The sequence below is a fragment of the Oncorhynchus nerka genome, linkage group LG15, assembly GCF_034236695.1.
Source record: "Oncorhynchus nerka isolate Pitt River linkage group LG15, Oner_Uvic_2.0, whole genome shotgun sequence".
NCBI classification, from domain to species: Eukaryota; Metazoa; Chordata; class Actinopteri; order Salmoniformes; family Salmonidae; genus Oncorhynchus; species Oncorhynchus nerka.
Window position 1 is genome coordinate 96,989,586 of NC_088410.1, and position 25,435 is coordinate 97,015,020.

The following is a 25,435-nucleotide window of genomic DNA, read 5'->3' on the forward strand; positions in this document are numbered from 1 at the left end:
TCTTACCTGCTTCCCCACCTCTCCTCTGATTCCCCCTTCCCCACCTCTTATCTGCTTCCCCACCTCTCCTCTGCTTCCCCCTTCCCCGCTTCTTACCTGCTTCCCTGCCTCTTACCTGCTTCCCCACCTCTCCTCTGCTTCCCCCTTCCCCGCCTCTTACCTGCTTCCCCGCCTCTTACCTGCTTCCCGCCCCTTACCTGCTTCCCCGCCTCTTACCTGCTTCCCCGCCTCTTACCTGCTTCCCCGCCCCTTACCTGCTTCCCCACTTCTCCTCTGCTTCCCCCTTCCCCACCTCTCCTCTACTTCCCCACCTCTCCTCTACTTCCCCACCACTCCTCTACTTCCCCACCACTCCTCTGCTTCCCCACCTCTCCTCTACTTCCCCACCTCTCCTCTACTTCCCCACCACTCCTCTGCTTCCCCACCTCTCCTCTGCTTCCCCACCTCTCCTCTACTTCCCCACCTCTCCTCTACTTCCCCACCTCTCCTCTACTTCCCCACCTCTCCTCTACTTCCCCACCTCTCCTCTACTTCCCCACCTTTCCACTGTTTCTCCTTTCCTCTCCCCTGCTTCTCCCTTCCTTTCCCAACAGTCATGTTTATCTGGTAGCGCCTAGACAAACACAAACACAGGGCCAGGAACAGGTAAACCACTCTTAACTGAGAAGAGTAGAGATGAGACTGGCTGGCTGGAGCTGAAGGACAAGCTGTAAACTGATATTTAGATAGACGCCAGCCAGCCGTCTACTCCGTCATGTCTCTGTGGTGTTTTCATTCGGCTTCTCTGAAACATCCACACACGTTGTACCTTTTGTGAAGGATTCTAGGGAAGTGACCTTTATCTGAGGACTGCTGTGTAGTACAGGCTTTATAAAAAGCAGGTTCTTCTCATAGCTGACTTGGTAAAATTCTGTGCCCTTGTTATAGCTGACTTGTTAAAATTCTGGGCCCTTGTTATAGCTGGCTTGGTAAAATTCTGGGCCCTTGTTATAGCTGACTTGGTAAAATTCTGGGCCCTTGTTATAGCTGACTTGGTAAAATTCTGGGCCCTTGTTTTTGCTGACTTGGTAAAATTCTGGGCCCTTGTTATAGCTGACTTGGTAAAATTCTGGGCCCTTGTCATAGCTGACTTGGTAAAATTCTGGGCCCTTGTCATAGCTGACTTGGTAAAATTCTGGGCCCTTGTTATAGCTGACTTGGTAAAATTCTGGGCCTTGTGTTATAACTGGTTTGGTAAATTCTGGGCCACGAAAATCAATGATACGTAGTTATAGATCTGGGTGTCCTACTAATCTAACATCGAACAAGTCTGACTGCGTGTGTCCTCTCATCTCTCCATAGACGTAATGTCCTCAGCATCTCCAGTGGCATTGATGAGATCGGGGAGGTCAAGTGGGACCTGGCCCTCTGTCTGTTGGGGGTCTGGGTTATCTGCTTCTTCTGCATCTGGAAGGGAGTCAAATCTACCGGAAAGGTGAGCTGGGATGCCGTTTCCGGTTTTATAAAGCTCTTTACACGTCAGCAGTTGTCACTAAAGTGCTTTACAGATACCCGGCATAGACCACAATGAGCAAATAAAGCAGAAGTGATAGCACAGAGGCCATCTTTAGGCCATCTTTACTCCTCTATATAGGGTCTACAGATGCTCAAACTATCAATTTGGATGATATGCAACAACTTTCTTGGGTTAAGTTTAGGATGAGGCTAAGTTTAAGCGTCAGGGTTTGGTGGTGATAGTTACTCTGTTATTCCTCTTGTTTGTCTCTCTATCTCTGGGCTCTGACGCTTCCTGGTTTATCATACATCTTAAGGACACACATCAAATCATACAGTCTACTACTATAATACAGGCTGTCACTATAAACCAAGAGCAGTTTCCCACAGTGCATTTACATCTCAGTATAATGAGTGTAGACAAGAGCCAGACCAGTCACAGCAACACACCGGTGGGACTTCTAGGAAGCTGGATCGATCCCAGACACCTTGTCTTATTGCCCCACTCTCATTTATTCATTGGTTTAGGCTGATTTATGTTTCATTGTCCCTCTAAGCTGTAAGTTATCCGGTATCTGCGGTCTTTGGTTCCTGAAAAGGGAAGCGTAGTCAGCCTTCACAAAACAAGAGGCGAGAGTATAACAGAAAGGATTGGATCGTGATAGAAGATGGGCTTCTGACAGCCTGATTTTGACAGTCAACTTAGACTGTCTCAATGTCATAACATACACGATTTGAAGTGTTTTTAACTAAATAATGACGTTGTTTGTGAGATCTACACTATCGATGTGTAAATCTACTGCCCCATCGTCTCGTGTTTTGTCCTCTTGTTTTCCTGCAGGTTGTTTACGTCACCGCTACCTTCCCCTTCGTCATGCTGATCATTCTGTTGATCCGCGGCGTCACTCTGCCAGGAGCATCTGAAGGAATCAAGTTCTACCTGTACCCAGACCTGCAACGTCTCAAAGACCCCGAGGTAGAACCACCTAGCCTTGCCCTGCTCTGCTCTGCTCTGCCCCGCCCTGACCTGACCTGCCCTGACCTGCCCTGACCTGCCCTGACCTGACCTGCCCTGACCTGCCCTGACCTGCCCTGCTCTGCCCTGCCCTGACCTGCCCCGCCCTGACCTGCCCTGCCCTGCCCTGACCTGCCCTGACCTGCCCTGCTCTGCCCTGCCCTGACCTGCCCCGCCCTGACCTGCCCCGCCCTGACCTGCCCTGACCTGCCCCGCCCTGACCTGCCCCGCCCTGACCTGCCCTGGCCTGCCCCGCCCTGACCTGCCCTGCCCTGACCTGCCCCGCCCTGACCTGACCTGCCCCGCCCTGACCTGCCCTGACCTGCCCTGACCTGCCCTGCCCTGACCTGACCTGCCCCGCCCTGACCTGCCCTGACCTGCCCTGCCCTGCCCCGCCCTGACCTGCCCCGCCCTGCCCTGCCCTGACCTGCCCCGCCCTGACCTGCCCTGACCTGCCCTGCCCTGACCTGCCCCGCCCTGCTCTGCCCTGCCCTGCCCTGCCCTGCCCCTCCCTGCCCTGCTCTGCCCTGCCCTGCCCTACCCCTCCCTGCCCTGCCCTGCCCCTCCCTGCCCTGCCCTGCCTTACCCCTCCCTGCCCTGCCCTGCCCTACCCCTCCCTGCCCTGCCCTGCCCTGCCCCTCCCTGCCCTGCCCTGCCCTGCCCTGCCCCTCCCTGCCCTGCCCTGCCCCTCCCTGCCCTGCCCTGCCCTGCCCTGCCCTGCCCTGCCCTGCCCTGCCCTGCCCTGCCCTACCCCTCCCTGCCCTGCCCTGCCCTACCCCCTCCCTGCCCTGCCCTGCCCCTCCCTGCCCTGTCCCTGCCCTGCCCCTCCCTGCCCTGCCCTGCCCCTCCCTGCCCTGCCCTGCCCCTCCCTGCCCAGCCCTGCCCCTCCCTGCCCTGCCCTGCCCCTCCCTGCCCTGCCCCTCCCTGCCCTCCCTGCCCTCCCTCCCTGCCCCTCCCTGCCCTGCCCTGCCCCTCCCTGCCCTGCTCTGCCCCTCCTGCCCTCCCTTCCCTGCCCTCCCTCCCCGCCCCTCCCTTCCTGCCCTCCCCTCCCTGCCCATAATAATAGCCCAAATAGTCAAAATACTCCCCAATGTATCCCAAAGCACCTCAGCCTTTGTGTCTTACTTCTCCCTCCCATCCCATCCCCTCCCCTCCCCTCCCCTCCCCTCCCCTCCCCTCATTCTACCTCCAGGTTTGGATTGATGCTGGCACTCAGATCTTCTTCTCCTATGCCATCTGTCTGGGAGCTATGACGTCACTGGGGAGCTACAACAAGTACAAATACAACTGCTATAGGTGAGCGCCCACGCCGGGGGGGAGGCGGGGAGGGAGGTGATTGGTTGTGGGTCCTAATCCAGTGGGTAAAAGAAAAATGGGTAACGAAACAAGACAACAAAAAGTGGGGTGGGGGGGTGGGGGGGGTGGGGGGGGTGGGGGGATCTAGGTTCCTTTTGTGTTCATTAACAACCTCCATGACATATGTGTGATATAGGGACTGTTTGCTGCTGGGAGGCCTGAACAGCGGTACCAGTTTTGTGTCTGGCTTCGCAATATTTTCCGTCCTGGGCTTCATGGCACAAGAGCAAGGGGTGGACATTGCCGATGTGGCAGAGTCAGGTACGAGGTGGTCAAAGTGGCAGTGATGGTGGGCGCTGCTACTTAAAATAAACAAACAACAGTTGCTGGTTCTATCCAACAGAAATAATACAACATCTTAAAAAGACACTAGATAAAGTTAAATGTAATGAAAGAAGTGGATTATTTTTTTCTTTTTTTTTTTGTTAAAGACGGCATCGAAATATGGAAGTTTCGGCAATTGAACACTCGTTGACAGAAATAAAATAGCAAGTTACAGTATAAAAAAAAAAATAGCTTATTGTGATAAAAATGTGCAGTGCTTCTGTATGACGTGGACTTCACCAGAGTTGGATCTGGTTCGATTCTTCAAGCAAATCAAGAGAAATGCTGGTGTGGGAGGAAAAACAAAATAGTTTTACTGTTAAATTGGATCTTATCCAGAACGCTAGGGAGCGAAGAGTCATGCCATGCTTGAGAGATCCATCAGAACATTTTCTTCTCACGATTACCAGTAGATTTAAGTGTCCTGCTCCAGCCTGTTCCAACAGATATCTACTGTATGAGAGGCAGTAATCAAAGGACTTGTGCCAAGTCAAAACAAAACCAAAGCAGTCTGACTCATGGGTACTTCATTCTGTATTTAAGGTCTAGCATACTTATCCATTTTTTTTCCAATGTTATTTTCAGTTCAGTGGTTGATGCCCATTGTGGATTCTATGCGTTCTGTTTTCTCATTGTAAAAGTATTGTGTTGGGGCAATAATAATTAAGTACCAATTTACTAATTACTTTGAAAACTTCATTCTTCTTCTACTGTGGATTTTTAAGAGACATGCATCCGTGTTGATGTTTTTAGTTGATTTCTTCTGTAATTAAGAAAAAAACACGCCTCATTTCTCCTCTGGTATAGCAGAAATACATTATAATATGACATATGGGTCTTTGTTTTTAATACACTGCATTTCCAGTATTGTTGACCCCCTCTGACAGTGTTTAGTCAGCCTGGACAGTCTGCTCTGACCTTGAACACACTCTGTCCAGGAAACTGTACAGGAAGTTCCTGTCTGAATACAAAGATTCAGTGAATGTATGTAGGAAAATATGGATGAAACTAATCTAGTTGATTAGTTGACTGTACGAGAGTAATGCTACTGTAAGTCGTTTAATAGAGGTAATCCAAGGTGTTTCGACAGCAGAATTTTGGTACACAGTACTGTAGATGGTTTGTGATACCATATTGAAGCTTACACCTCGTGCTGACTTTCCACTGACTGGGGAAGAGGCAAGTTTGTCTTAAACTGTTGCAACTTGATCCTGAAGAGGTTTTAATTTTAGGGAGATGCAGAGTAGATTCAGATTGGTACCAACGCTGATTGGTACCAACTTCTGCAGGGGCGACGCTGTTACCCGCTAGACCAGCCTCAAACACGAGAGAGGCTTTTATTTAGTAATTATTATTAGGGAAGTAACAATGCCAGCTTCGGCAGTCTGCCAGCTAGTCATGTCGTGTTTGGTCGGATGCCTATTTTAACAGTTAAACCAACTTTATTCTATGTGTTTTGCTGTTTTTCCTGTTTAGTTTTGTTAACTTCTGTTGTAACAGGCTATCCCAACATTATAACGCCACGTTATCGAGACGTTGCTATAGTTACAATCGAGAAGAGGCGACGTATGTTGCCTCCGATCCTGTCGTTGTTATTATATACTATATATTCTACTATATACTCTACTAGTCATGTTATATACTAGGCTATATATTCTACTATATACTATACTAGTCATGTTATGTACTAGCCTATATATTCTACTATATACTATACTAGTCATGTTATACACTAGCCTATATATTCTACTATATACTATACTAGTCATGTTATGTACTAGCCTATATATTCTACTATATACTATACTAGTCATGTTATGTACTAGCCTATATATTCTACTATATACTATACTAGTCATGTTATGTACTAGCCTATATATTCTACTATATACTATACTAGTCATGTTATGTACTAGCCTATATATTCTGCTATATACTATAGCAGTCATGTTATATACTAGGCTATATATTGTACTGTATACTATACTAGTTATGTTATATATGAGCCTATATATTCTACTATATACTATACTAGTCATGTTATACTAGCCTATATATTCTACTATATACTATACTAGTTATGTTATATACTAGCCTATATATTCTACTATATATTATACTAGTCATGTTATATATTAGCCTATATATTCTACTATATACTATACTAGTTATGTTATATACTAGCCTATATATTCTACTATATACTATACTAGTCATGTTATATACTAGCCTATATATTCTACTATATACTATACTAGTCATGTTATGTACTAGCCTATATATTCTGCTATATACTATACTAGTCATGTTATGTACTAGCCTATATATTCTACTATATACTATACTAGTCATGTTATGTACTAGCCTATATATTCTGCTATATACTATAGCAGTCATGTTATATATTAGGCTATATATTGTACTGTATACTATACTAGTTATGTTATATATGAGCCTATATATTCTACTATATACTATACTAGTCATGTTATACTAGCCTATATATTCTACTATATACTATACTAGTTATGTTATATACTAGCCTATATATTCTACTATATATTATACTAGTCATGTTATATATTAGCCTATATATTCTACTATATACTATACTAGTTATGTTATATACTAGCCTATATATTCTACTATATACTATACTAGTCATGTTATATACTAGCCTATATATTCTACTATATACTATACTAGTCATGTTATATACTAGCCTATATATTCTACTATATACTATACTAGTCATGTTATGTACTAGCCTATATATTCTGCTATATACTATAGCAGTCATGTTATATACTAGGCTATATATTGTACTATATACTATACTAGTTATGTTATATACTAGCATATATATTCTACAATATGCTATACTAGTCATGTTATATACTAGCCTATATATTCTACTATATACTATACTAGTCATGTTATATACTAGCCTATATATTCTGCTATATACTATAGCAGTCATGTTATATATTAGGCTATATATTGTACTGTATACTATACTAGTTATGTTATATATGAGCCTATATATTCTACTATATACTATACTAGTCATGTTATACTAGCCTATATATTCTACTATATACTTTACTAGTTATGTTATATACTAGCCTATACATTCTACTATATACTATACTAGTTATGTTATATACTAGCCTATATATTCTACTATATATTATACTAGTCATGTTATATATTAGCCTATATATTCTACTATATACTATACTAGTTATGTTATATACTAGCCTATATATTCTACTATATACTATACTAGTCATGTTATATACTAGCCTATATATTCTACTATATACTATACTAGTCATGTTATATACTAGCCTATATATTCTACTATATACTATACTAGTCATGTTATGTACTAGCCTATATATTCTGCTATATACTATAGCAGTCATGTTATATACTAGGCTATATATTGTACTATATACTATACTAGTTATGTTATATACTAGCATATATATTCTACAATATGCTATACTAGTCATGTTATATACTAGCCTATATATTCTACTATAACTATACTAGTCATGTTATATACTAGCCTATATATTCTACTATATACTATACTAGTCATGTTATATACTAGCCTATATATCCCACTAGTGTAATTGTTACTGTTACAGCTGTTGATATTGGATGAACATCGTACGGCTATTGTAAGACTCCGTTGACCTTCTTCATAACATGAATACCTAGTCTTACCAGGAACCATGAGTTAAGAGGCCATTGACGATGCATTACACTTACACAGCCTTAAGTCTGTGATTGTAAGGATAAGATGAGACGAGACACATTTTTACAACTTGACATTTTTTAAATTTTATTCTTAACATTCGAGTTTGGTCTGTGCTATATTTGGACGCACCAATGGCGGCATCAGACCAGATCAAACGATAGAACCCTGGTTTCTAATTGTGTTTTCTCCACTTCCCCCCCCCCCCCCCCCCCCTCTCACTTCTTGTTCCTCTCTAGGTCCTGGCTTGGCCTTCATTGCCTATCCTAAAGCTGTGTCTATGATGCCGCTACCAACCTTCTGGGCTATCCTCTTCTTCATCATGCTTCTGCTGCTGGGTCTCGACAGTCAGGTCAGTACTATACTCATTATGAATCAATAATCTGAATCTGAGTCTGAATCAGTCAGGTCAGTACTATACTCATTATGAATCAATAATCAGAATCTGAGTCTGAATCAGTCAGGTCAGTACTATACTCATTATGAATCAATAATCTGAATCTGAGTCTGAATCAGTCAGGTCAGTACTATACTCATTATGAATCAATAATCAGAATCTGAGTCTGAATCAGTCAGGTCAGTACTATACTCATTATGAATCAATAATCAGAATCTGAGTCTGAATCAGTCAGGTCAGTACTATACTCATTATGAATCAATAATCAGAATCTGAGTCTGAATCAGTCAGGTCAGTACTATACTCATTATGAATCAATAATCAGAATCTGAGTCTGAATCAGTCAGGTCAGTACTATACTCATTATGAATCAATAATCAGAATCTGAGTCTGAATCAGTCAGGTCAGTACTATACTCATTATGAATCAAGAATCTGAATCTGAGTCTGAATCAGTCAGGTCAGTACTATACTCATTATGAATCAAGGATCTGAATCTGAGTCTGAATCAGTCAGGTCAGTACTATACTCATTATGAATCAAGAATCTGAATCTGAATCAGAATCAGTCAGGTCAGTACTATACTCATTATGAATCAAGGATCTGAATCTGAGTCTGAATCACTCAGGTCAGTACTATTGTTAGAGTTGCGTAAATTCAAATCTGGTATCAGGATAAATATAACAATGAGTCACCGATTTTATACTATGTATTTTTTATTAGCTAAGTAATAAATGGCAAATGCAACTTTCGTATATGCGGGCTCACTGTAATACCACGCAGGGCAGAACAGAGAACTGACAAGACGTATGTAAAACAGTATTCTTTACACTGTGATAGACAGTTATGCTACTCTGTATTTTTCCATCATGAGAAAGGCCCATGGCCCTGATACTTTTAACAATGTTTCAAGTCAGCTATGTTGCATAACACATACATACATCCACACAAGCCAACAGCAGATAATATTCAATCATATATATGGTAATGGCTATAATATAAAACACAGGATCCAACACTATACTCATTATGAATCAAGAATCAGAATCTGAGTCTGAATCAGTCAGGTCAGTACTATACTCATTATGAATCAAGGATCTGAATCTGAGTCTGAATCAGTCAGGTCAGTACTATACTCATTATGAATCAAGAATCAGAATCTGAGTCTGAATCAGTCAGGTCAGTACTATACTCATTATGAATCAATAATCAGAATCTGAGTCTGAATCAGTCAGGTCAGTACTATACTCATTATGAATCAATAATCAGAATATGAGTCTGAATCACTCAGGTCAGTACTATACTCATTATGAATCAAGAATCAGAATCTGAGTCTGAATCAGTCAGGTCAGTACTATACTCATTATGAATCAATAATCAGAATCTGAGTCTGAATCAGTCAGGTCAGTACTATACTCATTATGAATCAATAATCAGAATATGAGTCTGAATCACTCAGGTCAGTACTATACTCATTATGAATCAAGGATCTGAATCTGAGTCTGAATCAGTCAGGTCAGTACTATACTCATTATGAATCAAGGATCTGAATCTGAGTCTGAATCACTCAGGTCAGTACTATTCTCATTATGAATCAATAATCAGAATCTGAGTCTGAATCAGTCAGGTCAGTAGTATACTCATTATGAATCAATAATCAGAATCTGAGTCTGAATCAGTCAGGTCAGCACTATACTCATTATGAATCAAGGATCAGGATGATTATAGGTCAGGTCAGGTTGCTATGACACAGTAGTAAGCAGGTTTATTTATACCAGTCATATGAACACTGAGAGGATGAAACGTAACACATTTGATGGACTCATAAAGGGAAGTTGTACGTTTCAGTAAGTCCTTTTGGTTTTTATATGAGTCACATGATTGCTGAGATGGTGAAGCTATAACATGGGTGGGGTCTGCGCTACATATATTATCATGAATACACAAGTACTGACTACTGTAGAACACTGTACATAAGTATCATAAGATACTGTTCCATATCTAGGATTCCATAGACTAACATTGACAGGTTTGAATGTATTTGGGACTGTACAACACAATAAGTAGAATGTGCTACTATAGTACTAGCTTTGGTCTAGAGACTCTAGTGTACACTAGGTAGGGGGTAGTGGAGGACACTATGAAGCAGGAGAGAAAAAAACGAACAAGAATTCACATTGCTGCAGCAGTTGTAGCTAAAAACATAGTGTCTCTACTCAGTCAGATCATATTTAGCCAACAACCCCCGCATGGCGCTTGTTTTGACTGTGTCGGAGTTGGATCTTCATTAGAGCTGTCAAATTCACAAGTGGCTCCCGGCATTATACCTAAAGCGGACATCGCCATTGGCTCAACGGCGTCGAATGAACAGAAACCCTGAGCCTTGTTTACAAGTTGGAACACTGGAATGTGAGATGTTATCTACCTCGATTAGACTGAAAGAAATCCTCATTATTTTTTTTTATACATTTTCCAATTTGAGTGCAATTATTTCGATAGTAGCCTACACTTTCTCGTTCTGAATTTCTAACTCAAGTCGGGTGGGTGTGGCTTCGATGCAATGATCGCAAGAGCAAGCTACTCACACGATTTGAAGGCTCCGACACCGCCTAAACACCCACTTGGACACCGCCTAAACACCCTCTTGGACACCGCCTAAACACCCTCTTGGACACCGCCTAAACACCCTCTTGGACACCGCCTAAACACCCTCTTGGACACCGCCTAAACACCCACTTGGACACCGCCTAAACACCCACTTGGACATTGCCTAAACACCTGCCCCAACACCGCCTAAACACCCACTTGGACACCGCCTAAACACCCACTTGGACACCGCCTAAACACCCTCTTGGACACCGCCTAAACACCCTCTTGGACAACGCCTAAACACCCTCTTGGACATCGCCTAAACACCTGCCCCAACACCGCCTAAACACCCTCTTGGACACCGCCTAAACACCCTCTTGGACACCGCCTAAACACCCACTTGGACACCACCTAAACACCCTCTTGGACACCGCCTAAACACCCACTTGGACACCGCCTAAACACCCACTTGGACATCGCCTAAACACCTGCCCCAACACCGCCTAAACACCCACTTGGACACCGCCTAAACACCCACTTGGACACCGCCTAAACACCCTCTTGGACACCGCCTAAACACCCTCTTGGACAACGCCTAAACACCCTCTTGGACAACGCCTAAACACCCTCTTGGACACCGCCTAAACACCCTCTTGGACACCGCCTAAACACCCTCTTGGACACCGCCTAAACACCCTCTTGGACACCGCCTAAACACCTGCCCCGACACCGCCTAAACACCCTCTTGGACACCGCCTAAACACCCTCTTGGACACCGCCTGAACACCCTCTTGGACACCGCCTAAACACCCTCTTGGACACCGCCTAAACACCCACTTGGACACCGCCTAAACACCCTCTTGGACACCGCCTAAACACCCACTTGGACATCGCCTAAACACCTGCCCCAACACCGCCTAAACACCCACTTGGACACCGCCTAAACACCCACTTGGACACCGCCTAAACACCCTCTTGGACACCGCCTAAACACCCTCTTTGACACCGCCTGAACACCCTCTTGGACACCGCCTAAACACCCTCTTGGACACCGCCTAAACACCCTCTTGGACACCGCCTAAACACCCTCTTGGACACCGCCTAAACACCCTCTTGGACACCGCCTAAACACCTGCCCCAACACCGCCTAAACACCTGCCCCAACACCGCCTAAACACCCACTTGGACACCGCCTAAACACCCACTTGGACACCGCCTAAACACCCTCTTGGACACCGCCTAAACACCCGCTCCGACACCGCCTAAACACCTGCCCCGACACCGCCTAAACAGCCACAATGTGGGTGTCTGCTATCGCCGGTTAACACCTGATCTGATTGAATCTAGACCTTGAAGTCACTTTCTCAGAATAGCTGGGTGACTTGATACAAGAAGTGATAGGTATAAAAAACCAACACTGTTTACTGGCAACTGCTGAGAGTTGTGTCACTGACAATTGAGTTTGTCACCCTCAACAATATCAGATTTCTCTGTGCTGGTGAAATGCAACCCCCTGATAAGTCATTAATCCTTAGTAATATATATGCTTTCATCCAAAACCAATTACAGTCATTCTTGCATACATTTTATATATGGGGTGGCCACAACAGGAAATGAACGCACATCCTTTGGTGTTTCAATGCTCCTCCAACTGAGCCACACAGGTCCACTATTTTGATACAAGAAGGCAATTGTATTACATACAATGATTTATACTATCCAGATACATAACACATTAAACACAAAGCGACGTTTTAAGTGAGATGTTAGGGCTCGCCTGAAGCTAAAAAAATTATGGAAATTCACGAGCACCACAAGGCCTAACTTCACCTATGAGCACCACAAGGCCTAACTTCACCTATGAGCACCACGAGGCCTACATTCACCTATGAAAACCACAAGGCCTAACTTCACCTATGAGCACCACAAGGCCTACCTTCACCTATGAAAACCACAAGGCCTGACTTCACCGATGAGCACCACAAGGCCTAACTTTACCTATGAACACTACAAGGCCTAACTTCACCTATGAGCACCACAAGGCCTAACTTCACCTATGAACACCACAAGGCCTGACTTCACCTATGAACACCACAAGGCCTAACTTCACCTATGAGCACCACAAGGCCTAACTTCACCTATGAGCACCACAAGGCCTAACTTCACCTATGAGCACCACTAGGCCTAACTTCACCTATGAGCACCACAAGGCCTAACTTCACCTATGAGCACCACAAGGCCTACATTCACCTATGAAAACCACAAGGCCTAACTTCACCTATGAGCACCACAAGGCCTACCTTCACCTATGAAAACCACAAGGCCTGACTTCACCGATGAGCACCACAAGGCCTAACTTCACCTATGAACACTACAAGGCCTAACTTCACCTATGAACACCACAAGGCCTGACTTCACCTATGAACACCACAAGGCCTAACTTCACCTATGAGCACCACAAGGCCTAACTTCACCTATGAGCACCACAAGGCCTAACTTCACCTATGAGCACCACAAGGCCTAACTTCACCTATGAGCACCACAAGGCCTAACTTCACCTATGAACACCACAAGGCCTAACTTCACCTATGAGCACCACAAGGCCTAACTTCACCTATGAGCACCACAAGGCCTAACTTCACCTATGAGCACCACAAGGCCTAACTTCACCTATGAGCACCACAAGGCCTAACTTCACCTATGAACACCACAAGGCCTAACTTCACCTATGAGCACCACAAGGCCTCACTTCACCTATGAGCACCACAAGGCCTCACTTCACCTATGAGCACCACAAGGCCTAACTTCCCCTATGAGCACCACAAGGCCTACCTTCACCTATGAGCACCACAAGGCCTAACTTCACCTATGAGCACCACAAGGCCTGACTTCACCTATGAGCACCACAAGGCCTGACTTCACCTATGAGCACCACAAGGCCTAACTTCCCCTATGAGCACCACAAGGCCTAACTTCCCCTATGAGCACCACAAGGCCTAACTTCCCCTATGCACACCACAAGGCCTGACTTCCCCTATGAGCACCACAAGGCCTAACTTCCCCTATGAACAACCAGGGTTTTCCAGCACACAGCTTAGATCTGCTACAGTTGTTGCAGGATAACTTTCCTAGCATGCAGGAAATGTAAAACCTGTAGTGTATTTGAGGATTAAAAAGGCTTCTCAAGTTTGTAATTTCCATTTAAAAATTTCGGACTTGATTTTCGATCACACAAAAAATGTATCAACCCCTACAAAAATGTCCATTAGTTATAATCCACATAACAATTCACATGTCCTGTTGCTGCAGGATTATTTTCCTGTTGTAGCAAACTGGCTCATATTTAAAATCCTACATATCTGTATGATTCAAGCTTTCTCAAACAGCCTAATTCAAATATATTTGACCCTCCCCCCCCCAACCCTGTTAGCAACACTGTTAGCCTATCAGACATTGACCGGTATAGTATGTTAACTGAGTGTTAATGAGATCTCTTGTCTCTGTCTTTCTGTCCCCAGTTTGTGGAAGTGGAAGGACAGATCACTTCCTTGGTGGATCTGTATCCCTCCTTCCTAAGGAAGGGTTACCGTCGGGAAATTTTTATAGCTATTGTGTGCTCCATAAGCTATCTTCTGGGACTTACCATGGTTACTAGGGTAAGCTATATTCTGAGACGTACCATGGTTACTAGGGTAAGTACTATCTTCTGGGACTTACCATGGTTACTAGGGTAAGTACTATCTTCTGAGACTTACCATGGTTACTAGGGTAAGTACTATCTTCTGGGACTTACCATGGTTACTAGGGTAAGTACTATCTTCTGGGACTTACCATGGTTACTAGGGTAAGTACTATCTTCTGGGACTTACCATGGTTACTAGGGTAAGTACTATCTTCTGGGACTTACCATGGTTACTAGGGTAAGTACTATCTTCTGGGACTTACCATGGTTACTAGGGTAAGTACTATCTTCTGGGACTTACCATGGTTACTAGGGTAAATACTATCTTCTGGGACTTACCATGGTTACTAGGTTAAGCTATATTCTGAGACGTACCATGGTTACTAGGGTAAGTACTATCTTCTGGGACTTACCATGGTTACTAGGGTAAGCTATATTCTGAGACTTACCATGGTTACTAGGGTAAGTACTATCTTCTGGGACTTACCATGGTTACTAGGGTAAGTACTATATTCTGGGACTTACCATGGTTACTAGTAGTGTACTTTCACTTTTTACACTGATATCATATTATTGTAGTAGTGTTACTGAAGTAAGGTCTAGTGAATGTACTTTCCTACACCCCCTTAATGAATACAAAACGATCTGACTAAAGTTATTTATGTCTAATATTATAATTTGCCCTAATATGGTACTGTGGCCTCTGCTATTACTGCTGTCTCCATTATCAGCTTCCATAACAATGCGGGCTATAGACATATTAGGGCATAACTTTCAATACAATATGCAGCACCACATGTGTAGTGCAGTAAATAGCTACACCCGAAGGCAGTGGTTCCCAAACAGGGGTACAAGGGTCCCCAGGGGTACTCAGGTCAGAACCAGTGAGTACACGTTTGGGAACCACTACTGCCCTAATGAATAGAACAAAGTATTAAGGGGGATTGTTAATAAACCTCAGAATTCCCCCAGCAACAAGAGTCCCAAAACAACAGTTCCACTTCCTCTTTTCCTCTCTTCTCATGCCAGCCAGTCCCTTATAATAGCACCACTAAATATGCTGCTGTACTATCAAGAGCTTCCCTGTAGCCTACGGTATGATCTATTTAGAGACGCTTCTGGCTCACACACTTAAATCGCTGTCTTTTATCTCCACTCTTTCTGAAAACCTCCCTGCTTCTCGGCCTCACAATGTAGAAACAAGCATGTGATTCCCCTCAGGCAGGCCCCCTAGACAGCCAGGGAGTCAGGGACTTACTGCTTTATCCAAGTTTTTTCCATGACATCACAATCTCATGCTGCCTCTCACGGAGTGCTCTGTTGGGCTATTTTGTTGGAACACTGGACGGCTCAAGGTTCCGTTGGGCTATTCCGTTGGAACACTGAACCGCTCAAGGTTCCGTTGGGATATTCCGTTGGAACACTGAACCGCTCAAGGTTCCGTTGGGATATTCCGTTGGAACACTGGACGGCTCAAGGTTCCGTTGGGATATTCCGTTGGAACACTGAACCGCTCAAGGTTCCGTTGGGATATTCCGTTGGAACACTGGACGGCTCAAGGTTCCGTTGGGATATTCCGTTGGAACACTGAACGGCTCAAGATTCCGTTGGATCACTGGACGGCTCAAGGTTCCGTTGGGATATTCCGTTGGAACACTGAACCGCTCAAGGTTCCGTTGGGATATTCCGTTGGAACACTGAACGGCTCAAGGTTCCGTTGGGCTATTCCGTGCATTCCACAGGTCACGTTTATAAGTGAGTCATCAAAAACATAATCAAGATTAGGAAAAGTTTCACGGCACAGCGGTTGGAAACAATTGACGTAGGAAACAGAGTGTCAGTTGGAATGCAAACCTGTCTATTCTCCCACCACTGGTCTTAGGGGCCAACACCCTCACCAGCCCTACATACACTACAGTATATCGACTTCTACTGTGTCTCTGACTGTACATCTATCTTAGCATGCTACATTCCAACATGACAGCACTAAATCCTGCCTGTGTCTCTCTCCCACAGGGTGGCATGTATGTATTTCAGCTCTTTGACTACTATGCAGCCAGCGGAGTGTGCCTTTTGTGGGTTGCATTCTTTGAATGTATTGCTGTAGCCTGGGTTTATGGTACGTCTGCTTTGAAACTAAATGCTCTGTGTGTCTGTATAGAAACTGTGAACATTCAACGTCCTCGGGCTCTATGTCAGTTAAATATATAATTTGACATGTTAGTCAGTTCACAGATGTTCTTAACCAGAGCAACATACAGGAGCAATTCAGGTCAAGTGTCTTCCTCATGGGCACATTGACAGATTTTTTTTTTCTCCACCTAGGCCAGGGTTCAGGGATTCGAACCAGCAACGTTTCCCTTTACTGGCCTATTGTCTTAAGCGCTAGGCTACCTTTTATAATACTTTACAATCACAAATAGTCATGCTATCTAGAGGTTTTACGGTTCTGTCTCGAATGCAACAAATATATTTTTACCTTTGTTACACTTTATTGTTGCATTATATCAACTGACAGTGCCAAAATAGACCGAGAAGTAGACCCAGAATATGTGGCTGTGTCCCATCACAAAGACAAGAATGAGACATACTATATTGGAGAAATCTGTCTGATTTGCCATTTATGTCGTGTCATAATTGACATTTTTGACATTTTGGTAATTTGGCGGACGCTCTCATCCAGAGAGAGACTTACAGTTAGTTCATGGATCTTAAGATAGCTAGGTGAAAACAGCCACATATCTCAGTCATAGTAAGTACACTTTCCCCTCAGTAAAGGAGCTATCAGTAAAGTCAGAACTAGAAGGGGGGGGGGGGGGGGGGGAGTGAAGTGCCAGTGTTTGTTCAGGATTTTTTTTAAATGTTCAATTTTTTTTTGTGACCAAAATGCCCCCTATTTAACCATGTTCTCCTCCCGTCAGGCGTTGATAATTTCTATGATGCGATTGAAGACATGATTGGCTACCGACCAAATCCCTGGATGAAATGGAGCTGGTCTGTGATCACGCCTCTTCTTTGTGTGGTGAGTCTTATGTTAATTGATACTGACTTCCTGTACCCGACTGTACATGATGTGCACTGGTCAAAACATGAACTGCCCCTTTATATTTACCTTTTATTTAACTAGGCAAGTCAGTTAAGAACAAATTCAATGACGGCCTAGGAACAGTGGGTTAACTGGTCTAGGAACAGTGGGTTAACTGGTCTAGGAACAGTGGGTTAACTGGTCTAGGAACAGTGGTTTAACTGGTCTAGGAACAGTGGGTTAACTGGTCTAGGAACAGTGGGTTAACTGGTCTAGGAACAGTGGGTTAACTGGCCTAGGAACAGTGGGTTAACTGGTCTAGGAACAGTGGGTTAACTGGTCTAGGAACAGTGGGTTAACTGGTCTAGGAACAGTGGGTTAACTGGTCTAGGAACAGTGGTTTAACTGGTCTAGGAACAGTGGGTTAACTGGTCTAGGAACAGTGGGTTAACTGGTCTAGGAACAGTGGGTTAACTGGCCTAGGAACAGTGGGTTAACTGGTCTAGGAACAGTGGGTTAACTGGTCTAGGAACAGTGGGTTAACTGGTCTAGGAACAGTGGGTTAACTGGTCTAGGAACAGTGGGTTAACTGGTCTAGGAACAGTGGGTTAACTGGTCTAGGAACGGTGGGTTAACTGGTCTAGGAACGGTGGGTTAACTGGTCTAGGAACGGTGGGTTAACTGGTCTAGGAACAGTGGGTTAACTGGTCTAGGAACGGTGGGTTAACTGGTCTAGGAACAGTGGGTTAACTGGTCTAGGAACAGTGGGTTAACTGGATTCGATCTTGCAACCTTTCGATCCAACGCTCTAGGCTACCTGCCGCCCCATGGCTACTGACCCTGTAACTGACCCTGTTACTGACCCTGTATATTGCTACTGACCCTGGAACTGACCCTGTATATGAGTGAGAGGAGGGGAGAGAAGAGAAGAGTGGATGAGAGGACGGGAGAGAAGAGAGGAGAAGACTGGATGAGAGGAGCGGACAGAAGAGAAGACTGGATGAGAGGATGGGAGAGAAGAGAGGAGAAGACTGGATGAGAGGAGGAGAGAGAAGAGAGAAGAAGACTGGATGAGAGGAGGGGAGAGAACAGAGGAGAAGACTGAATAAGAGGAGGGGAGAGAAGAGAAGAGTGGATGAGAGGACGGGAGAGAAGAGAGGAGAAGACTGGATGAGAGGAGCGGAGAGAAGAGAGGAGAAGACTGGATGAGAGGAGGGGAGAGAAGAGAAGAGAGGAGAAGACTGGATGAGAGGGGGGAGAGAAGAGAGGAGAAGATTGGATGAGAGGAGGGGAGATAACAGAGGAGAAGACTGGATGAGAGGACGGGAGAGAAGAGAGGAGAAGACTGGATGAGAGGAGCGGAGAGAAGAGAAGACTGGATGAGAGGATGGGAGAGAAGAGAGGAGAAGACTGGATGAGAGGAGGAGAGAGAAGAGAGAAGAAGACTGGATGAGAGGAGGGGAGAGAACAGAGGAGAAGACTGAATAAGAGGAGGGGAGAGAAGAGAAGAGTGGATGAGAGGACGGGAGAGAAGAGAGGAGAAGACTGGATGAGAGGAGCGGAGAGAAGAGAGGAGAAGACTGGATGAGAGGAGGGAGAGAAGAGAAGAGAGGAGAAGACTGGATGAGAGGGGGAGAGAAGAAGAGTGGAGAAGATTGGATGAGAGGAGGGGAGATAACAGAGGAGAAGACTGGATGAGAGGACGGGAGAGAAGAGAGGAGAAGGCTGGATGAGAGGAGGGGAGAGAAGAGAGGAGAAGACTGGATGTGAGGACGGGAGCGAAGAGAGGAGAAGACTGGATGAGAGGAGGGGAGAGAAGAGAGGAGAAGACTGGATGAGAGGAGGGGAGAGAAGAGAGGAGAAGACTGGATGAGAGGGGGGAGAGAAGAGAGGAGAAGATTGGATGAGAGGGGGGGAGATAACAGAGGAGAAGACTGGATGAGAGGAGGGGAGAGAAGAGAGGAGAAGACTGGATGAGAGGGGGGAGAGAAGAGAGGAGAAGATTGGATGAGAGGAGGGGAGATAACAGAGGAGAAGACTGGATGAGAGGACGGGAGAGAAGAGAGGAGAAGGCTGGATGAGAGGAGGGGAGAGAAGAGAGGAGAAGACTGGATGTGAGGACGGGAGCGAAGAGAGGAGAAGACTGGATGAGAGGAGGGGAGAGAAGAGAGGAGAAGACTGGATGAGAGGAGGGGAGAGAAGAGAGGAGAAGACTGGATGAGAGGAGGAGAGAGAAGAGAGAAGAAGACTGGATGAGAGGAGGGGAGAGAACAGAGGAGAAGACTGAATAAGAGGAGGGGAGAGAAGAGAGGAGAAGACTGGATGAGAGGAGGGGAGAGAAGAGAAGAGAGGAGAAGACTGGATGAGAGGGGGGAGAGAAGAGAGGAGAAGATTGGATGAGAGGAGGGGAGATAACAGAGGAGAAGACTGGATGAGAGGACGGGAGAGAAGAGAGGAGAAGACTGGATGAGAGGAGCGGAGAGAAGAGAAGACTGGATGAGAGGATGGGAGAGAAGAGAGGAGAAGACTGGATGAGAGGAGGAGAGAGAAGAGAGAAGAAGACTGGATGAGAGGAGGGGAGAGAACAGAGGAGAAGACTGAATAAGAGGAGGGGAGAGAAGAGAAGAGTGGATGAGAGGACGGGAGAGAAGAGAGGAGAAGACTGGATGAGAGGAGCGGAGAGAAGAGAGGAGAAGACTGGATGAGAGGAGGGGAGAGAAGAGAAGAGAGGAGAAGACTGGATGAGAGGGGGGAGAGAAGAGAGGAGAAGATTGGATGAGAGGAGGGGAGATAACAGAGGAGAAGACTGGATGAGAGGACGGGAGAGAAGAGAGGAGAAGGCTGGATGAGAGGAGGGGAGAGAAGAGAGGAGAAGACTGGATGTGAGGACGGGAGCGAAGAGAGGAGAAGACTGGATGAGAGGAGGGAGAGAAGAGAGGAGAAGACTGGATGAGAGGAGGGGAGAGAAGAGAGGAGAAGACTGGATGAGAGGGGGAGAGAAGAGAGGAGAAGATTGGATGAGAGGGGGAGATAACAGAGGAGAAGACTGGATGAGAGGAGGGGAGAGAAGAGAGGAGAAGACTGGATGAGAGGGGGAGAGAAGAGAGGAGAAGATTGGATGAGAGGAGGGAGATAACAGAGGAGAAGACTGGATGAGAGGACGGGAGAGAAGAGAGGAGAAGGCTGGATGAGAGGAGGGGAGAGAAGAGAGGAGAAGACTGGATGTGAGGACGGGAGCGAAGAGAGGAGAAGACTGGATGAGAGGAGGGGAGAGAAGAGAGGAGAAGACTGGATGAGAGGAGGGGAGAGAAGAGAGGAGAAGACAGGATGAGAGGGGGGAGAGAAGAGAGGAGAAGATTGGATGAGAGGAGGGGAGATAACAGAGGAGAAGACTGGATGAGAGGAGGGGAGAAAAGAGAGGAGAAGACTGGATGTGAGGACTGGAGAGAAGAGAGGAGAAGGCTGGATGAGAGGGGGGAGAGAAGAGAGGAGAAGATTGGATGAGAGGAGAGAAGAGAGGAGAAGACTGGATGAGAGGGGGGAGAGAAGAGAGGAGAAGATTGGATGAGAGGTGGGGAGATAACAGAGAAGAAGACTGGATGAGAGGAGGGGAGAGAAGAGAGGAGAAGGCTGGATGAGAGGAGGGGAGAGAAGAGAGGAGAAGACTGGATGAGAGGGGGGGGAGAAGAGAGGAGAAGACTGGATGAGAGGAGGGGAGAGAAGAGAGGAGAAGGCTGGATGAGAGGTGGGGAGAGAAGAGAGGAGAAGGCTGGTTGAGAGGAGGGGAGAGGAACGAGAGGAGCGGGGGGAGTGTGAGAGGAGAGGTAGACAGTAGACCAGTTCCTATCAGAGCTTTAGGGCTAGGGTCTTAAATTGGGTGGTGGGATGCGGGGTTTTAGGATAATTTGCATAACAACAGTGGCCAGGTCTCACTCTCTAAAACCCTATCGTTTCTCTGTAAGGTCACATTTCACTCCCGTGTTGCCCTGCGTCCTTGGAGGTTAAAGGGAAACTAACAGGTGGCTGGTGGTAAAACTGTGTGTTCGGTGCTGGATTAAAACGGTTGAGGCATTTGGTAAATGTGGTGCTTGGCTCCGTCTTTAGACTAATCTCAATTAATCCCCTTAACGACCAGAAAACACATTGCTAATTGTTCTCATGAGACGAACTAAAAGGGGAGACTGAGGATCATTTGAGGAGAATGAGAGGGACTAGGGAGAATTTGAAGAGAGTATATGTTTATGAATGTGTATTACTGATGGCCCTGATGTTATTGTGGTTGTGGTAGACATCATCATTTGATATGGCAGTAGCCTTATTATCAATTTCGTCAAATAATAATAATAAAAAAATGTTTTTTAAATGTTCCCCAACGTTCATGAAACAATAGGTGTTTGTTTTGAAGGAAATGGCAGATCAAATCAAATCAAAAGTGTATTTGTCACGTGTGCCGAATACAACAGGTGTAGTAGACCTTACAGTGAAATGCCGAATACAATAGGTGTAGTAGATCTTACAGTGAAATGCCGAATACAACAGGTGTAGTAGACCTTACAGTGAAATGCTGAATACAACAGGTGTAGTAGACCTTACAGTGAAATGATGAATACAACAGGTGTAGTAGACCTTACAGTGAAACGCTGAATACAACAGGTGTAGTAGACCTTACAGTGAAATGCTGAATTCAACAGGTGTAGTAGACCTTACAGTGAAATGCTGAATACAACAGGTGTAGTAGACCTTACAGTGAAATGCTGAATACAACAGGTGTAGTAGACCTCACAGTGAAATGCTGAATACAACAGGTGTAGTATTCTGTTCTTCTGAAATAGACTACACGCTCTTCACATCATGTTTCTTTAGACCGGTCTAAAATAAATAATGGATTTATTGTGAAGGTGTAGACTATATTACATGGATTTATTGTGATGGTGTAGACTATATTACATGGATTTATTGTGAAGGTGTAGACTATATTACATGGATTTATTGCGATGGTGTAGACTATATTACATGGATTTATTGTGATGGTGTAGACTATATTACATGGATTTATTGTGAAGGTGTAGACTATATTACATGGATTTATTGTGAAGGTGTAGACTATATTACGTGGATTTATTGTGAAAGTATAGGATATATTACATGGATTTATTGCAGACAGATGATCAACAGGATATACAGACAGATGATAAACAGGATATACAGACAGATGATAAACAGGATATACAGACAGATGATAAGCAGGATATACAGACAGATGATAAACAGGATATACAGACAGATGATAAGCAGGATATACAGACATATGTTAAACAGGATATACAGGTGATACACAGGTTATACAGACAGATGATAAACAGGATATACAGACAGATGATAAACAGGATATACAGACAGATGATAAGCAGGATATACAGACGGATGTTAAACAGGATATACAGACAGACGATAAACAGGATATACAGACAGATGATAAGCAGGATATACAGACGGATGTTAAACAGGATATACAGACAGATGATAAACAGGATATACAGGTGATACACAGGTTATACAGACAAATGATAATGTATTTTGAGAATAAAGGTGATTCTGATTTCCATTGCTGTTTGTCTCTGCCTCCAGGGTTGCTTCATTTTCTCCTTGGTCAAATATAAACCTTTGACGTACAACAAGGTCTACGAGTACCCCGACTGGTCCATCGGTGTGGGCTGGACTCTGGCCCTGGCTTCTATGATCTGTATTCCTATGGTGGTGGTCATCAAGATCATCCAGTCCGATGGACCACTCATAGAGGTCAGTATTCAATCCATATAGACCCTGGCCCCGAGCTCCTACCCCCTTGGCCCTACCCCTATTCCCATACCCTTAGGCCCTGGTCCCTATCCCTAGGCTCCTACCCCTAGACTCTGGCCCCTACTCCTAGACCCCTACCCGTAGACTCTGGCCCCTACTCCTAGACCCCTACCCATAGACTCTGGCCCCTACCCCTAGAAGCCTACGCCTACTCCTAGACCCCTAACCTTAGACGCTGGCCCCTAACCCTAGAACCCTGGCCCCTACTCCTAGACCCCTAACCCTAGACTCCGGCCCCTTCTCCTTAGACCCCTCACCCTAGACTCTGGCCCCTAACCCTAGACCCTGGCCCCTACTCCTAGACCCCTACCCCTAGACCCCTACTCCTAGACCCCTAACCCTAGACTCTGGCCCCTACTCCTAGACCCCTAACCCTAGAATCTGGCCCCTACTCCTAGACCCCTAACCCTAGACTCTGGCCCCTACTCCTAGACCCCTAACCCTAGACTCTGGCCCCTACTCCTAGACCCCTAACCCTAGACACTGGCCCCTACTCCTAGACCCCTAACCCTAGACTCTGGCCCCTACTCCTAGACCCCTAACCCTAGACTCTGGCCCCTACTCCTAGACCCCTAACCCTAGAATCTGGCTCCTTCTCCTAGATCCCTAACCCTAGACTCTGGCTCCTTCTCCTAGACCCCTAACCCTAGAATCTGGCCCCTACTCCTAAATCAAATCAAATCGAAGCACGGTGGCTAGGAAAAACTCCCTAGAAAGGCCAAAACCTAGGAAGAAACCTAAAGAGGAACCAGGCTATATGGGGTGGCCAGTCCTCTTCTGGCTGTGCCAGGTGGAGATTATAACAGAACATGGCCAAGATGTTCAAATGTTCATAAATGACCAGCATGGTCGAATAATAATAAGGCAGAACAGTTGAAACTGGAGCAGCAGCACGGCCAGGTGGACTGGGGACAGCAAGGAGTCATCATGTCAGGTAGTCCTGGGGCATGGTCCTAGGGCTCAGGTCCTCCGAGAGAGAGAAAGAAAGAGAGAATTAGAGAGAGCATATGTGGGGTGGCCAGTCCTCTTCTGGCTGTGCCGGGTGGAGATTATAACAGAACATGGCCAAGATGTTCAAATGTTCATAAATTACCAGCATGGTCGAATAATAATAAGGCAGAACAGTTGAAACTGGAGCAGCAGCACGGCCAGGTGGACTGGGGACAACAAGGAGTCATCATGTCAGGTAGTCCTGGGGCATGGTCCTAGGGCTCAGGTCCTCCGAGAGAGAGAGAAAGAAAGGAGAGAATTAGAGAGAGCATACTTAAATTCACACAGGACACCGGATAGGACAGGAGAAGTACTCCAGATATAACAACTGACCCTAGCCCCCTGACACATAAACTACTGCAGCATAAATACTGGAGGCTGAGACAGGAGGGGTCAGGAGACACTGTGGCCCCATCCAAGGACACCCCCGGACAGGGCCAAACAGGAAGGATATAACCCCACCCACTTTGCCAAAGCACAGCCCCCACACCACTAGAGGGATATCTCTAACCACCAACTTACCATCCTGAGACAAGGCTGAGTATAGCCCACAAAGATCTCCGCCATGGCACAACCCAAGGGGGGGCGCCATCCCAGACAGGATGACCACATCAGTGAATCAACCCACTCAGGTGACGCACTCCTTCCAGGGACGGCATGAGAGAGCCCCAGTAAGCCACTGACTCAGCCCCTGTAATAGGGTTAGAGGCAGAGAATCACAGTGGAAAGAGGGGAACCGGCCAGGCAGAGACAGCAAGGGCGGTTCGTTGCTCCAGAGCTTTTCCGTTCACCTTCCCACTCCTGGGCCAGACTACACTCAATCATATGACCCACTGAAGAGATGAGTCTTCAGTAAAGACTTAAAGGTTGAGACCGAGTTTGCGTCTCTGACATGGGTAGGCAGACCGTTCCATAAAAATTGAGCTCTATAGGAGAAAG

At 45.5% G+C, this 25,435-nt stretch overlaps 1 protein-coding gene across 2 annotated transcripts in view; it reads left to right on the forward strand.

Moving 5' to 3' along the window:
• The window catches only part of LOC115118026 (sodium- and chloride-dependent taurine transporter-like), a 66,338-nt gene that overhangs the window by 30,058 nt on the left and 10,845 nt on the right, over positions 1-25,435 (forward strand). For both annotated transcript variants that reach the window (XM_065002082.1, XM_065002083.1), the window contains exons 5-13: positions 1,342-1,474; positions 2,336-2,470; positions 3,702-3,805; positions 4,002-4,126; positions 8,195-8,307; positions 14,459-14,596; positions 16,639-16,741; positions 17,544-17,644; positions 23,276-23,446. In XM_065002082.1, the coding sequence (XP_064858154.1) occupies positions 1,342-1,474; positions 2,336-2,470; positions 3,702-3,805; positions 4,002-4,126; positions 8,195-8,307; positions 14,459-14,596; positions 16,639-16,741; positions 17,544-17,644; positions 23,276-23,446 (1,123 nt within the window). The remainder of the gene's footprint in view (positions 1-1,341; positions 1,475-2,335; positions 2,471-3,701; positions 3,806-4,001; positions 4,127-8,194; positions 8,308-14,458; positions 14,597-16,638; positions 16,742-17,543; positions 17,645-23,275; positions 23,447-25,435) is intronic.